Source organism: Pinus tabuliformis, chromosome 5_1 (genome assembly GCF_031772625.1).
Source record: "Pinus tabuliformis cultivar Carrire ecotype Pingquan chromosome 5_1, CPIR1, whole genome shotgun sequence".
In the NCBI taxonomy this organism is placed as follows: Eukaryota; Viridiplantae; Streptophyta; class Pinopsida; order Pinales; family Pinaceae; genus Pinus; species Pinus tabuliformis.
The window spans coordinates 351,785,877-351,802,187 of NC_142305.1; the positions used below are offsets into that span (position 1 = coordinate 351,785,877).

General features: G+C 33.4%; 1 protein-coding gene across 1 annotated transcript; it reads right to left on the reverse strand.

Moving 5' to 3' along the window:
• Window positions 1–325: 325 nt before the first annotated feature.
• On the reverse strand, window positions 326–2,529 carry LOC149164906 (uncharacterized). The gene is made up of 3 exons (XM_089431030.1): window positions 2,404–2,529; window positions 1,929–2,295; window positions 326–652 (listed from the first exon to the last, which is right to left on the reverse strand). The coding sequence occupies exons 1-3, from the start codon at window positions 2,499–2,501 to the stop codon at window positions 536–538; spliced, it is 582 nt and encodes a 193-aa protein (XP_089287156.1). The 5' UTR covers window positions 2,502–2,529; the 3' UTR covers window positions 326–535.
• Window positions 2,530–16,311: the final 13,782 nt, after the last annotated feature.

A 16,311-nucleotide genomic window follows, 5' to 3' on the forward strand; every position in this document is an offset into this window, starting at 1 on the left:
CATGCCATTCCTCCCACAGTGCACACACCTTTTTTCCCCTCAAGAAGAACCACCCAAGTTTTGGCTGGAGCAATCCACCCACGCCTTCCTGAGGCTTTGAGAATGTTTCCCACAAACCTAACAACCCCGCTACTTCAGGTCTCTGAAATCACCACACCATGGCAACTAAGGCTCCACAATAACATAACCTCGTCCCATCTCCCATTTGAATTAATATAAAGGCATCTACCGGAAAAATTCACCCAGGAGAGGATTCAACAGGAGCAGGAAAAAAAGATCTATAGATGACCTTTTCCATGAGATGTGAAGCCCTTACACAGCACTCTGGTGCACTTCGAATACAAAATAAAGAATACCTCTTGATCTCAATTATCTGGCTACTGTACTTTTGTATTGTGAATATTTCCTTTTCATGGAAATAATCAAATATCAACTTTACATGGCAACCAAATCTTATATAGAAGGATGCATATAACAACAGCACCTTTAAAGACTTTCCAGGGAACCTTTTTTCAAATAGAGAAGCTAATATTCTTCAAAGCTCTATCTGAGGTGCAGATGCTGTAAGGCCAGGTGAATGCCGTTCTCCCTGGGGTTCCATTTGTTGTTGCATTGAAGTTGAAGCACCTTCTGCGATTGTCAAAGAATGTTGCTGCCAAACAATAAAACACCATTTTTAGAAACATAATTTAATTTACTTTTCTTATTGCAGCCAGAGAACCAACATGCATGGAGTGAGGTGATGTATTAATAGGTGTGTGAGTTCCATTATTATGTGAAAGGTAGATTCTAGATTATTTTGGAAATCTGGTTAATAGGAGTGATGTGAATTGTTTAACTTTACTGTTGTATGTGAAATTTCCAAAATCTGCAATCTATGTAAATTCAATATTAAAGAACCCATTGATTACATTAAATAGGACTACGGACAAAAACCTATCTACATACATCTAGATTAACATGCAATGATTTTAATGTGTATGCCAAATTGCCAAGATGTAGAATATATTAATATGCCTGCCAAATTGCCAAGATGCAGAATATATATGTTGTATCAAATAATTTAAATCTGACTAATAAAAAGAAAATCAACTATTTTTATTTTATTACTTTATTATTGTTCATCAAATTTCTAAAATATTTTAAAATCTACAATTTATTTAAAATAATTGCACTAACAAAAAAAACTCATCTACATCTAGATTGATATGCATTTGTGTTTAATGCGCATACCATGTTACGAAGATGCAGGATATATATATGGAGTTGACTCAAACAGCTTAAATCTCAGTAATGGGAATGAAGTGAACTGTTTCACTTTAATCTTGTAATTCAAAATACATTTTATTTAAATTCCATAGTGTTGGAGAAGCCAGGAATATTGACTAAAAGCTATTTAGATTAATATTAATATGCATTTGTGTTTAATGTTTAGGTTAAATTGTTTACATGATTTTATATATAAGGTGTATTGTTAAATCATTTTTAAAATGTTAAATAATTAATATAATTTCTAATTTTATTTGATTGCTATTTTTAAACATGACAATAATGTAACCTCTCCCTTGCAAAAAAATGCATGCAAAGTTGCTCAGATCCCGGATATATATCTAGTTCACTTAAAAACCTCACAATCTGTAAGTGCATGTCAAACCCGGGTTTTCATTCACACAAACGCCAAACATAAGCATCAACCGAAACAATACACAGATATATATGTTTATACCCTCTCGAACATATATGCTGATGTTATTTATATTCAGTCACTTTGAGCTTATTTTTCAGGCCTACGGCCATTTTGCATTGGTGCATCTGACAAATACTTATCCTGTTAATCATTAATGGTAAAAGTAAGCCGTATAAAATCAAATTGGCTTCAGATTTTACATTATTATTGTGAATCAAGCTTTCATAGTAAAATATCTTACCTGAGGAAATGAATGCTTATCAAAGAGGGCCATAACTGGATGACTGGAACTTGCAGGCCATTGCTGAGGCATGCCATCAAACCCAACTCCCAGAGATTCAAACCCAGGACTTTGGTAGTCTAATGAAGTCCCTCGCAGATTGATGTCCATCTCTGACTTAAACTTCTTGTTTGCAGGAAAAATATTGTATGGGTGTGGTAAGGAAGAGCAATGACTACCCAGTTGCAATCTCAGTCCAGCAGCTCTGTTCAATTCATTGAAATATGTTTCATGTTTTCCTGAATTTTCCTTGACATCTGTTTGTTTACCATTGAGAATGTATCCTGAAGGAAGGGAAAGGTTGTTGTCTTCAGCACAGTCAATATCTCTGCACATTTCAAAAGATACCCACATGGATCATTGCTACTTCAAGAAAAAGAATAACCATAAGAATGAAGAGATTCTTTTGGAACCTAGTTGAGAAAATAAACCTCACCTTTGAGACAATACCAAGCTTGGATCCTCATGTAACATGATTGGTTGATTCTCATTAGAAATCCATGAAATAGGTTGTGGCTGGTGGTCTCCCTCCATTTGTAAAGGCAGACGCAGCCCAATATGATACATCTATAAATTCAATCAGAAACCCCATGGAGTCATGTTAATGAAATCTATTCAATATAATTATACAATAAAGCATAGCAAGATTTGGCCTTCAATATACTTTATAAAGCATAGCAAGATTCCGCCTTATACAGAAAATCGGTAGTAATACGTGATTCGTCAAAAAATTCCATTTGCCACAAATATGGTACGTTAAACCACTTTTAACTGCTTTGATAATATACCTCGTTACTTTGAGGTTGATTTGACTCATAATATAAAGAAACAGCCAAAACCCTCCTCTCTATATATACACACTCACTCTCCTAAGATTAGGAAATGAAATGAGTTATTATGTGAGATATTTCTAGTAATGCATTTCATATTCATACGGTTGAATTTTTCAGAAAACAAAAAACTTATAAATCATGTTTTTCATTTATTGGTTTTGAGATATAATTTTAATCTCAAAACTGTATAATATATCTATATATATAATTTTAAGGTCACAATTAAGTTAGAGTAAATTGGTGAATAAGACCCCCTAAATATGTTAGCCAAAGACTAAATTGGTGTATAAGAATCCCTGTTTGTGGGACAAGAACCTACTTCTACATAGCTAATTCACTATGAAAGTCTACATAGGAGGAATCACATGCCCTTCATCATTATGCCCACTCAAGCTATATTATTCAAAGATAAAAGAAAAGAAGGGAAATTTAATTATTGATATAGTCACAAAGAAATGCAAACATACAAAACTGAGTTGCAAAACTAATACAACATTCTAAACCATTGATCCTTTTTCTATGTTCATATAAAAGCATAAGTTATAATGGTATAACTAACCAATAACCTTCTAACTATCGTAACTAAAGAACAAACTAGCGGGCCTAATTATGTTACTCTAACACCCCCTGTTAATTACAGTTGTTGAATGCTTCAGCTTCTATCACTCATAATGTATGCCTATTGAAGTTCATAAACATCTATCGCCAATGTCTTTGTGAATATGTTAGCCAATTGATCTTGTCATTCACGTGGTTTGAAATAAATAATAAATATCACCCTTCTTTATAAGCTCTCTAATAAAATAATATCTAGTACCTATATGATTGTTTTTTTGATAAAAAAACATAATTTTTGGACAACATTATAGCTGATTTGATGTCGCAATATATTGAAGTTGGTTCTTCTTTTCTTTGTTGAAGATCATTGAGAACTCTCCATAACCACATTGCTTGACAGGTTGTTATTGTTATTGCATACTTTGCCTCTATTGATAAAAGCATCACAATGGGATGCTTCTTAAATTCCCATGCGATTACATTTAAACCATAGTGAAAAACATATCCTGAAGTGCTCTTCCTATCATATAGAATACCTGTAAAATCATTGTCTCTATAGCCAATAAAAAAATCATCCTCTTTCCCTTAATATAAAATGTCATATCGTGTTGTTCATGTAGTGTCTCTTAAAATTATTTTTCTAATTTTCCAATGCATGTCTTTAAATGTGTCCATAAATATGCAAAGCTAGCTAACTACATACAAGATATTTGGTCTAATTGTATTGAGACACATGAGACTACGAACTAACCTCTTAAATGATGAAATGTCCTAAGTCCAAATTTAGGAGTGTGAGACCCTCATGTGCCACTTGGCAGAGAAAACCACAGACATATAAGTTAGGTTTTCCCACTATGTTGGAGATCCCATACCATTTAACCATGATTACTTGGACCTCTGGGTACAAATAATTGGGTCTACCTATGGGTAGCTTAGGTTGGATCCTTGGCTCTTTTTTTGGTGGCTAATTGTATGTGGATTCAAAGTTAAGTTACGAGATCAGATGACCCTTGAACCCTTGTGTCTGAGACAATTATAAAACATGTTGCCTAACCTATCCATCACCATGTGGCTTGAGTCATCCTTAATGTGTGACCAGACTTAGCCATTACCCTATGACTTGAGTCAGTCCTTAACTTATGATCTAAGCCATCCATCAATATGTAACTCGCGATAGCCATTTATCCCAATGACTAGAAAATTATTATGCCTTTCACAGTGGAAGTAGATAGTCAATTCTCCTTTCTCATCTTGGGTGAGGCTACATCTTGGAGAAGGGAATTGATTAGCCAAATTTATTTTGATTTTCTTGGGTGATAATGGATCTTGGAAGGAAAATAGGTTGGGTTTCCCAATTAATTATGTGGACAACTTCTCTTTTCTCTCCTAGGAGAAGTTGGAGCTTAGATGGAGAATTGGTCAAACTAGTATACCAAAGTGAGGCCTCAAACTTAGATGGTATTGTATTATGTGTCCATTGGAATACATGTCCAAAGTTGTATCATGAAGAGCCTTTATCCTTGTGGATTTATGGATCTCGGTCAACAGTGACCCTCTATTGAGAGACAATTTGGTTTATGGTTGGGAGGAAGATCAAAGGTTTGCAACTAATTTGTAGAAACTTTCAAGAGATAATTGTTTTAGCCTTATTATTAAATGCTTAATGTATATATAATTTATTCTTTTCATGTTTGCATCTAAGTTGCATGAAATGCTAAAACATTTTGGAGTTTCCGAAACAGGTACGTTTAGAAACATCACCTCCAAAAATGGAAACGTCGGCTGAAATGCAACTAAAACCTCATATATGTATGTATAAAAAGTATATATAAAAATAAATAAGTGAATAACACATTATCTTGCAAGAAAAAAGGGAATAAGGACCATGATGCAATTTAAAAGGAAAAACAAGTCTATATTAACTCTACTAGATGGTTACATGATGGTCGAGTTTCGGCCAAGTTTCATAGTTTCAAGTAAGGGTACAACCTGAAATGTCAGGTTCTTTGAAGTTTCGTGCAACATAGGTTTGCATGTTCTTTGTTATAAATTCATAGTAATGGTGTATATTTTTTATGCATAAATGTTTCCATGCACACTATGTACCTATGCATGCCTAGAAGGCTTTTCTAATCATGCTAATTGTTGCATAATTGGGTAAATTGAATGGGAGTTGGGTTATCGAGATAGGAAAGGGATATCTTAATTCTACTATCTATGAGTAAAAAATTAATGAAGTGGGCACAAAAGCCTAATAATGTGCTTGAACTTTAGAATGAAGACTCAAAGGAAAGAGTCTTAACAAAGCATCTAACCTTAAAGGTTAAAGTGCCCTATAATAAACCTAAGGGGTCTATTATAATGTGTTCATTATCTTGATTGGGATTACCAAGCTCCTTTTAAAGGAATATGATAACAAGAATTCCTGTGAGATTAGCTTGTGATGGAATGACGAAGGGATGTCATGTTGGGATGGAAGGGCTTGGGGGTTTTCTTGAGTAGGAATCTTTTATGGGATGTAACATTTGCCTTATCTAAACAAGTTTTAGATTTGGCTGAAAATTATTAGATAGCATATGAGAACCCCTAGGATTCCATGTACTTGTAGCTATATGTATAGATAAAGTAAGATTGAATACTTAGCCAAAAAGAGATTTATGAACATATTATTTCCTCAACAAATTAGCCATTGTGATGGTCTCTCTAGTTGTATTTAAAATGGGCTTGAAGCCTTGGGTTGCTTGATTGAGAATACATGAGGGACAAATTTCCCCTTAATTAGGTAGACAAAAAGAGCAACCTATGGATGTAATGTGATTTGTAAAGGTTGTTTGGTTAATATTATAACTTATGAGCTTTGATGCATGTTTTCAAGATAGGTTCGATTTAGAATTTGGAAGAATTTGAGCAAACATCCATTGGAGTCTAAACTAACAAATGAGAAGAGATCTTGAAATTCCCTGTGGAAACCTATAAAGTTCATAAAATCCAGGGATGGGTGTTTTGGCCCCAACCCTTGATCACATGGGCTAGAAAGGGGTCAATACCATGGGCCTAGCCAAGAACGGTTATGAGGCTGGAAGTTTAGTAAAGAGTGGGCATTTGTGCTATCTAGATATCTAGATAATTAAACATATGGAATTATTCATTAAGCTACTAAATAATCCCAATGAATTTCATCTTTCCATTAATAACCAATGTTCATTTCTGTTGTTTGAAAAAATCCACATAAAGAGGATCTAGAATCTACTAATTGAAATTACCATTAGATGTTGAAGATTTCTTTCATTTATAGATATAATCTAGGTAGAATAAGGATTGGATTTCATTAGTTCATCATTCTTTCAAATAAACAAAGTTTTCCATTTTCTAATAGAATCTAGATAGCATAGTCTAGAATCATTAATCCATTACTTACTAAAAATGCACCTTTTGGCCAAAGGATATTAGCTTGAGTAATTTGATGAACAATTTGTTTCCCCAACTTCATGGTTTCAAGTACCTCGAGACATGTTGTAGCTAGCCCATTCGTGGCATTTATGAAATAATTGTATCTAGTGTAATAGGTTGATCTTTCAAAGTAACTAGTTCTCCAGATTTTCTCATTCTGATTAGAAAAAGAATGCACCTATTGAAAAAAACTTATTCTAAATTTGTTAGTTATTGTTTCCATTGAATTTTATTATCCTTTGACAAAATTTGGATCTAGAATCATGATAATATAGAACTTTTTTAATGGGAACTTTCGGGAAAATATGGATCTACATTTGGGCCCACAATTTTGAAAGATGATGACATGGTCTAACACATATTCAAAGCAGAAATTGATGTGCCTCTACTAACTTGGAAATAAGATGGGGTTGAATGATGTTGCATGTTGACATGGCATGTTGATGTGACATAATGAAATGTGGCACGTGCATGGCAAAGAGGACATGGAATTTGATAGTCCAAAAATTTGTAGCCTTAGAAAAGTGGCATTTTTGGGTTTTTCCAGATCTGAATGAATCCAAAGGTTGGATTTATAAATGAAACCAAGGCATAAATGAGATATGTTACATTTCGGAGATGGGGATTTGAAATCTATCGAGTATCAAAGATCTTGGCATTGGGATCTATTAAGGGCATGTAATTCAGGTTTCATCAGTGTTGAAGTTTAGGTTAGTGGGATTTGTTAAGTGTTGGCAATGGGAAAATGGAGTTTGTCAAGGCTAGAATTCCAAAAATATGAAACCTCTTGAAAATTAAACCTACGGAAAAACTCAAATCTAATTCCAATGATAGCCCATGTGGAGGTCCTATGGAGTTCACATGGAAGGATTATTATTGTGGCATTTTTTTGTGGTGGTTGATATGTCACTACTAACATGGTATTATGGATGGTTTTTGATGATATGACATGCTAATTTGGCATGTTATCATGGAACACAAGTGTTAGGAAGTTGATGTGGCAGTCCATGTGGCAGATATTACATGGAAACATGGAGTGTGTGATCTCGTACTCTGGAAAATCCCATATGTAAATGTCATGAATATTCAAATGAGTGGGACTTTGACCCACATTGACCAACATAATATGGAAAGATGCCAACATGGATTAAAGGCACAATAGGTTTGAGGTGGAGGCTCAACTAACTTCTATCGTGGAGATGATTTGGGTTAGTGGATGACCCAAATAGCAAAAATTTGAAAATCTAACTTCTTAAGAAAATGGAAATTTTGGAAAATTCCATATCTAGATATCTAGAAGGTTGACTTGTTGATCATCAGTGGAAATTCAAAAATACAGATGAATGGGTGATGGTTGATAAATGAAAAACTTAGATCCAGATGTGACCCCACAACTAACATGCCTAGCTTGTGGAGGTGGTTGAATACATGGGTGGCATGAGAGCACAGTTCTAGCACATGTCATAAGACATGGTGTAACATGGTGTTGACACGTGGACAAAAGACTACCATGTGTTAGCAGTGCATCACTTGTATGAAAATTAACATGGAATTAACTAGCAAATCTTCCAAGGGACATAATTTTGTGGCCTAATCTTGGAATGAAATGATATTTATATCATCCAAGGATTGTGACCTCAGAAAAAAGACTAAAGATGGTCTGAGAAGGGAAATAATGTAGTCTTCCTCTATAAAGTGACATTATATGTTAAGTATGTTATAGAATGATATTAGAGTTGTCGTTCAAATTCTAGGCCTAAAAGAATAGATACATGCTATAGAAATGAACTAGAATACGATAAATCTTATTTATTATATGTTACAATAGTAGTACTACCTAGAATTAACCTTGAGTAGAAGGTTATACTGCATTGGAACAACTATATGGAAGAGTACTTCCTTGGAAGGTAGAGTCATGATTTAGAAGTTGTGCCTTGAGGAGGGTTGTTTAAAGGGTGTGACTCCTACGATTGGTGCTAATGATGAAATCATATAGGAAGAATAAAAAAATGAAAAAGTGTGGTGATTGTGCCTACATACATGATAAACGCATATGGATATGTGTGTATGTGGGAATTAAGATTTATTAAAAGTCATGCTGGAAATACATTGTTGGAAGGTATAGCACCATGAATTAAATAAATGATTAAAGGAAATAATGAAATGCATTGTTGAGATATGGTTGTGCATAAGTGGGTCTTTTTTGGGAATTTCTATGATCTAAGCTAAAGGACCAAGAGCTATGACTCATAGGAATCTTAGGCAATGTGGATATTTCCTAAGGAACTTGTTTTGAAGTTTGTGAAGGGATCATAATGGTTAAGGATAACTCACTATGAGAAGGTGGTATGTCATTGGCCATACCTGGATTCCCTTGGAAGGATGATGTAGCTATGATTAATTTTCCCTTGAGAATGGGAGGTTTGATCAATGGTATAAAACCTTGAATTTTTCAAGCTGGTATGTTGATAATGAAGAAAATGATAATGAATGAGTTAGAGGGCCTTAATTAATTCCAAGATAAGTAACCTAGATGGCTAAAGCATGGTGCCTTGAAGAGAAAGAACAAGAGATGTTGTAGAGCATGAAACTATAAGAGAAGTTAAGGAACAAGGTTTGTCCTTGTTTGTGATGACTATGACTATGAGTAGAACTATATGTATAGATTAGTTGAGTTAGGAATCAAGCATAAATCTAAATTATTATTCTTGGAGTAGATATTAGGGGAATTTTGAGGTCTAAAATAGACCTCCTTATGAAAATAAGAAAATAATAGTTTAAGTAATAAAATAAAAGTTATGAATTTTTAAAGGAAAAGAAAGAAAATTGCTTATTTTATTTTATTTTTGGCTTATCTCTTTATAAGTTTACTCAAATGTAAAGTGTAAGCACCCATTAGATGTATACTTAAATTATATATCCAACATTACCCACTCTGTATACTTTTGAGTACAACCACACTGAAAAAATAAAAAATACATGAAGTTTGTTTCATTAAATGTGTTTTTTTCAATAAACATGTTTTTTAATATACTTTTTTTAATATCTACTAAAAAATATGCATACTAGGTACTCATTTCATGGGGAATTAAATTATACATCCAACAAGTGCCCATACTTGACATTTGAGTAAATCTATAAGGAGATAATCTGAAATAATTCCTTTTTAAAAGGTAGTTTTCTTCTATTATCTCGAAAAACTATTTAATCCTGAGATGACTTCATCTTGAATCTTATTGGTTCTTTTAAAGTTTATTTTGTTAGTACATTTTTTTAGACCCATTTTTACTTCAAAATTATCCTAATGTCGAACACTGCCTAATTTCCTCAATAGGAGGCTATGTGGCACATAGTGCTTATAGGAGAATGAATGAGGGAAGACTATCTTGGTAAAGGAGAGCCATATTATTGAAAAGTATGCTTGCGGATTGTTGAGAAAATGAGCAAGAAGGTAAATTCCTTAAAATCATCTTAGAATCAAAACCTTAGTAAAAGACAATGTGAGTAAAGTGATGTGCAAGGTATGTAGGGCATACTTAAAGGTACCCTAGACTATTTGGTATGATGCATTTCATAAATGCATAGAGATGGCACAAATGATTATGTATGGAGTATCAAAAACACCTACTTCAAGTAGGGTAATCATGGAATGTTGACCTTGATAAAGACATGCCAATTTGAGACAAGGATCTCCTTGGATAAGCCAAGGTAAGTGCTCATCTAGAAAGTGAGTGAGATTGTGGAAGGTATGTCAGGTCTCCTCGGGTAAGAGCAAGGCCTCTTGGTAGAGTGCTTCTCTGGATTACCATTGAGGGAAAAAAAAGGCCATGAGGATGCATGAAATTCAAATGGAAGGCCTATGGTAGGGCTAAAAAGGCAATGTTAGATATTCAAAGGACATCTTAGTGTTGTGCTTGACATGAGAAAGAATGTAACACACAAATATGAAATGGGTTCTTTCACATAAATGTACATGGAAACCAATAAAGTAGTTGTACACTTGAATGGTTTAATGGTTGAAAAGTACTTGTACATACTTTGCATTTTGTAGGTGGACCTAATTCTACTATCCATTATTCTAACTCATTAATTCTGATTTGTGTTTTGTTCTATTGGGCCCCTTTTCCTTTCTATATTGTTTTTCAATTATTTTTTCATCTTCTAGATTTTTCCCATTCTGAATAAAGTATTCATTACATGTTTATATATCATTTCTCTTGTCAATACATGTAAGTCCATCTTATTAATCATGTTTATGCCATCCAATTTCAAATGAAGTCTAGTGGCTCGATAATCTCCAACTCCTTTGATTGTTTAAATTATTGGCTCTAAAATAGCCAAATTCAAATGTTCTTTTTCAAATCTTAAGGCTAACAATAACCTCATTCGGGATGAACCCTAATTCCAAAGTTGAGGGTACATCTCTTTCCTTGCTTGAACATTTGTTTTCTGATATTCATGAACTAAGAAAACAAACTACTCTATTTTAACTACTCTGGACTTATGACATCCTCATGTCAGTTTAGAACACTTGAACTTTCTAATGTTATTGAATGAATATACTCAATGGCAAAAAATACCTCAGTTGTTGAAGTTTATTGCTATAGCTATACTTGTTTACCCTTATCCTTTGATTGTTCTTCAATTCTTGGTCTCTCAGAAAATTTTACTCCCCTCCACATAAAAAAGAGTCTCAGAGGACTCTAGATATGCTCTTTTATTAGCCCTCTCTTTTTATTGAGGGGTTCCAATTATTTGTGAATGAGCTATTTTTGTCTTCTTAATTAGGATTCTCCATTTAATTGTGTAAAGAAACCCCCTCTTCTTTCAATAAACATTGTACTTGTTCCCAATTTTCCTTATTTTGAATATTCTATCATGTTGTCTTATTCTAATGCTAATAGGGGGAAATCTAAATTTTACCCTTTTATTTGAAGTTACCTAGTATAGGTCATAATTTCATATTTTTTCCTACTAAAGGTCTCATTCTAAAAGAAACTTTTCAACCGCTCCCTAAGTTTTCCTTGCATTGTCAATAAATGGATCAATCTCAATCTCAAGAAAAATGAATAAAATATGGATTATGTCTTGGTCTGATATATTCCATAGAATATATCTTTAATTTTAAAAAGGATGTTAACTCGAAAGGCTAAAGTTGTGAAGAATATATCCTAATAACTAGATTATTTTCATGCAAAAACCAATCTCTAGCTTTAGTCTCTAGAGTGAGTTGTAAAATCTCTTTCAAATGTAGAAATATTCTAGGTGTTGGTCCTTCATGTAAAATAGCATAAGCCACAAACATAAACTAATTAATATAACCAAGGAAACCCTTATTTTGTAATTTCTTTCTCACTAAAGAAGTCCATTCAGTAACAAGCCAAGCATTATCTAGATCATCTTATGTTCATAGTTGAATATGTTGAAAGTAGGAGATCGGAAAAATAATATCAAATATACCAAGTAAGATTGATACCTAAAATATCTAGCTACTTGGAATTCTACTAGTTCAAAATAAATAGTATCTACTAGATATTGAGTATAATTAAATTTAACAAAGTATTTTGTACATGGTGAATAAATAGTTTCCATAAACCCTAGGATTGCTTCGTATACAATTCTATCATGATCATATCCTATAATCATGCACATCATTATTATGGCTTGTCTTGAAATCTAAGGAAAAATATTATATATATATGGAGGAGGAAATTTTGGCACCATTTCATCTTTGTCCAAATAGGATTGTAATAAAATAAGCTTTTGATCTAAGTTTATCTCACTATATTGAACTAACAAAGTTTCTTCATTTAGAATTATTTCTTTAGAGTTTTAGGAAGATAAAGCATTCTAAAGGTGGTCTCTAGAGATTAATGTAGAATAACACAGGTCTATTAGTAGATACTATGGACCATACAAGTAATTTTGAGCATGTTAAGCAACAACTTAGGGAAAACAATAACTTTGTAGAATTATGAATTTATTTAGGTTTGATTCCTACATATGAATATAGTCATGCAAGTTTAAAAATCTATCACAAGCAGCTTTTCTTAACTCAAAAGGGTCAAAATGGGAAATGACAATCTAAAAAATATTAGTTCCCTATTAATCAAATGATGTTCTTCTTCAGTTGCTTGCACAATTAAGATGCATTGAGTTTCTATCTCCATTGTTATTTTTCAAATGTAATAAGAATGTACAAGAAATACTCAGATGTTGTTAGTTGTGGAGGGACTCAGTTCTTTTGAGAGTGAATGCCTTGGTACTCTTTTAACTAAAAGCTAAAACAAAAAATAACTTCATGAAACTTTTTTATTTAATATATCACAGATTTTTATCTACAGAGTGAGCTCTTATTCAGTGGAAATATAGTTGTTTCACACTTTTGGTGATGATGTCATTCTCCGCTAACTATGTACCATGATGACCTATGTTGCCACTTTTCGGCTTGTTATACATTGCAAGGGGACAGTAAAATGGTTTTACCAAACTGCTTGGGGGAGCCAAAATGAATAAGAATGTGACTCATAACCCATGGAAAAATCCATAGTTTGGATTTCGGGCACCCACCCACTTCTTAATGATCATGTAAGTTCACCACCCAAAATTGTTGTGAATAATTGATTTGACAAGGATCGTGATCTTTAGTAAACAAGTAGTTGAAACTAAAATAAACACTTTCATTCATCCAACTAGTCATGTTTTCAGGTGCCAAGGGCTAGAAAAAGTGCTAATTAGCCTCTTTAATCACTTATAATTAAAATTTCATCAGAATTTTGATTTATGTAGCAAATGTGACCAGAATTGGATGATATGGCATGCGAACATGGCACAGTTGTACAAAATAACAACATGGCACCTACATGGAATAGAGGATATAGAATTTGGTAGTTTTGAAATATGGAGTTTTAAAAAAGTGGAATTTTTGAGCTTTTATAGATTGGGATGAGTTTAGAAGTTGGATTTCTAGATGAATCTAAAAGGATTCAAAATTTGAAAATCCAAATGAAACATTAAGGTACGAGAAAGGTTTGCTAAATTTCAAAGATGGGAATCTGAAATTTGTGAAGTATCAGAGTCCTAGGCACCAACAACTATTACTTGTGTGTAATTTAAGTTCCATCAAGTGCCAATGTTGGATAGTTGAATCTTCCAAGTGTTGATGATGGAAACATAAGTTTTTCAAGGGAAAAAGTATACAAATATTAAACTTCTTCAAAATTAACATTAATGGAAAAACCAAGATCTAGAATCTAGTAGTATGGCCCACACGGAGGTCTTATAGAGTCCAGCTGGAAGGATCGTTGATGTGGCATTGCTAACATGGTGACCAAGATGTCACTATTGACATGTTATAACGCACCATTGTTGATGATGTGGCATGTTGATGTGGCACACTAACATGACACATAAGTGTGAGAAATTTGATGTTGCAACTAATGTTGAGCCATGTGGCAAAGGTTACGTCAATACCAGTAGTTTAGGATCCAGAACTTTGGAAAAACTTGGATCCAAATGTCATAGATATTTAGACGTTTTGGATATCTAATGAGCAAGAGTTTGACTTGCATTGACCATGATGACATATCAAGATGCAAATGTGGCTTGGAGGCATAATAGACATAATTCCACCATTGAGATGATGTGGGTTAGCAGACGATCCAGATATCAAAAATCTAGAAATTTGATTTTCAAGAAAGGGGACTTTTGGAAAATTTTGGATCCGAAGATCCAAAACATTTACCTCTTGACCACTAGTGGGAATCAAAAAATCTAGAAGGATGAGAAATGGTCAATAATTGAATAACTCATATTTGTATGTCACCCCATAGTTGACATGCTTGGCCTTTAGAGGTGGCTTAATAAAAGGGTGACACATGAACAAAATTTCACCATGTGTTAGATAACATGACATAATATGGCAGTGACACATGGGAATGGGACATCCATGTGCTAGTTGCATGAATGTTGAAATGACATAAAGTGGAAAACAAATTAGGACCATAACTTTGTGCCTCATGCTTGGAATGATATGAAATTTATATCGTTGGAAAATTATCAACAAGTAGAAGTGAATGGTGATCTCATAAACAAAATTTAATATGGTCTAAGAAGGGAGGGGAAGGGATTTTGTACTCCACCTCCATAAAATGACCTTGGGTGTTGGATATGCTACAGATATTACATTTAATCTAGTAACATGTGCAAATGTTTCTCCAAAGTCAATTTTAGGTTGCTATGAAAACCTCTTTGCTACTAGTCTTGCCTTATATCTGTCCACTTCACTTTTTCATTCAATTTTGTTTTATAAACCCATTTCGCTCCAATATATTGTTTGTCTTTGGGTAAGTATACTAAATCCCATGTTTCATCTTTTTCAATGAAATATATTTCCTCATCCATTGCCTTAATCCGTTGTTCATTTTTTATTTCTTCCCCAAAAAATATGCGATGACAAATGAATAATGCCTAACTAGAATGAGAAAAAACCTCTTCATATATATTTTGTAAACTTCCTATATTTCTAGATATTGACTCACAATTATTGCCATATTGATGACTAGGAACATACAAACCTAATGAGTTTAATTTTTCTCCTTGAGTTCAATTTCTTAGGGTCCTCAATGTAGTACTCCTCTTTGGTGATGGTACCTGTGAATCTTGATGTCAACTGTGTTTTTCTTTTGCTACATCTTCAATGTGTAGAATTATTGTTCCAACGGTTATGGAATGGTATATACTTTTGTCTCATGCATCTTCTTCTTTAAACTTTACTTGTCTATTGATGACGACTTTCTTGATCACTAGATTATAAAGTTTATAAGTCTTGGACTATTCGCCGCATCCAATGAAAATACATTTCTCACCCATGTTATCCAATTTCTTCTTCAATTGTTTAGGTACATGAGCATATGATATGCAACCAATTATTTGGAAGTGTGCTACACGAGAACTCTTACCCAACCATGCTACTTGCGCACTTTATTTTTCAATTTTTTTGTGGGTGACCTATTTGAAATATATACAAAACAAACTACTACTTCCCAAAAATCATGTGACAAGTTTTCCCTTTCAACATACTCCTTGCCATGTTTAGATAATTTTATTTTTCCTCTCAAATACACCATTTTATTATCATCTATATCTAGCCATGAAATTCTCTCTGATTCCATGTTCCTTGCAAAATTCGTTAAACTCATTTGAATCATATTCTCCTCCTCTATCTAATCTGAAAATTTTAATATGATAACCACATTGTTTCTTAACCAGTGCTTTGAACTCTTTGAATCGGCCAAATGCTTTTGGTTTCTTCACATGGAGCACACACAAGCATTTTTTATATAGTCATCTATGAAAGTCAAAAAATAATAACTTCCTCCAAGCAACTGAATCTACATTATTCCACACAAGTTAGTATGAAACATCTCTAGGGGATATTTTTCTTTATAGGATACACCTTTAGGGGAATTATTCCTATGTTTCTTTATGAGAATACAACACTC

Bases quoted from the DNA above. Each gene is read 5' to 3' on its own strand.
- LOC149164906 (XM_089431030.1), bottom strand. From the start codon at position 2,501: ATGGAGGGAGACCACCAGCCACAACCTATTTCATGGATTTCTAATGAG. The intron at 2,296-2,403 runs GTGAGGTTTATT...TGAAATGTGCAG, and splicing joins AGCTTGGTATTGTCTCAAAG to AGATATTGACTGTGCTGAAG. The intron at 653-1,928 runs GTAAGATATTTT...ATTGTTTGGCAG, and splicing joins ATAAGCATTCATTTCCTCAG to CAACATTCTTTGACAATCGC.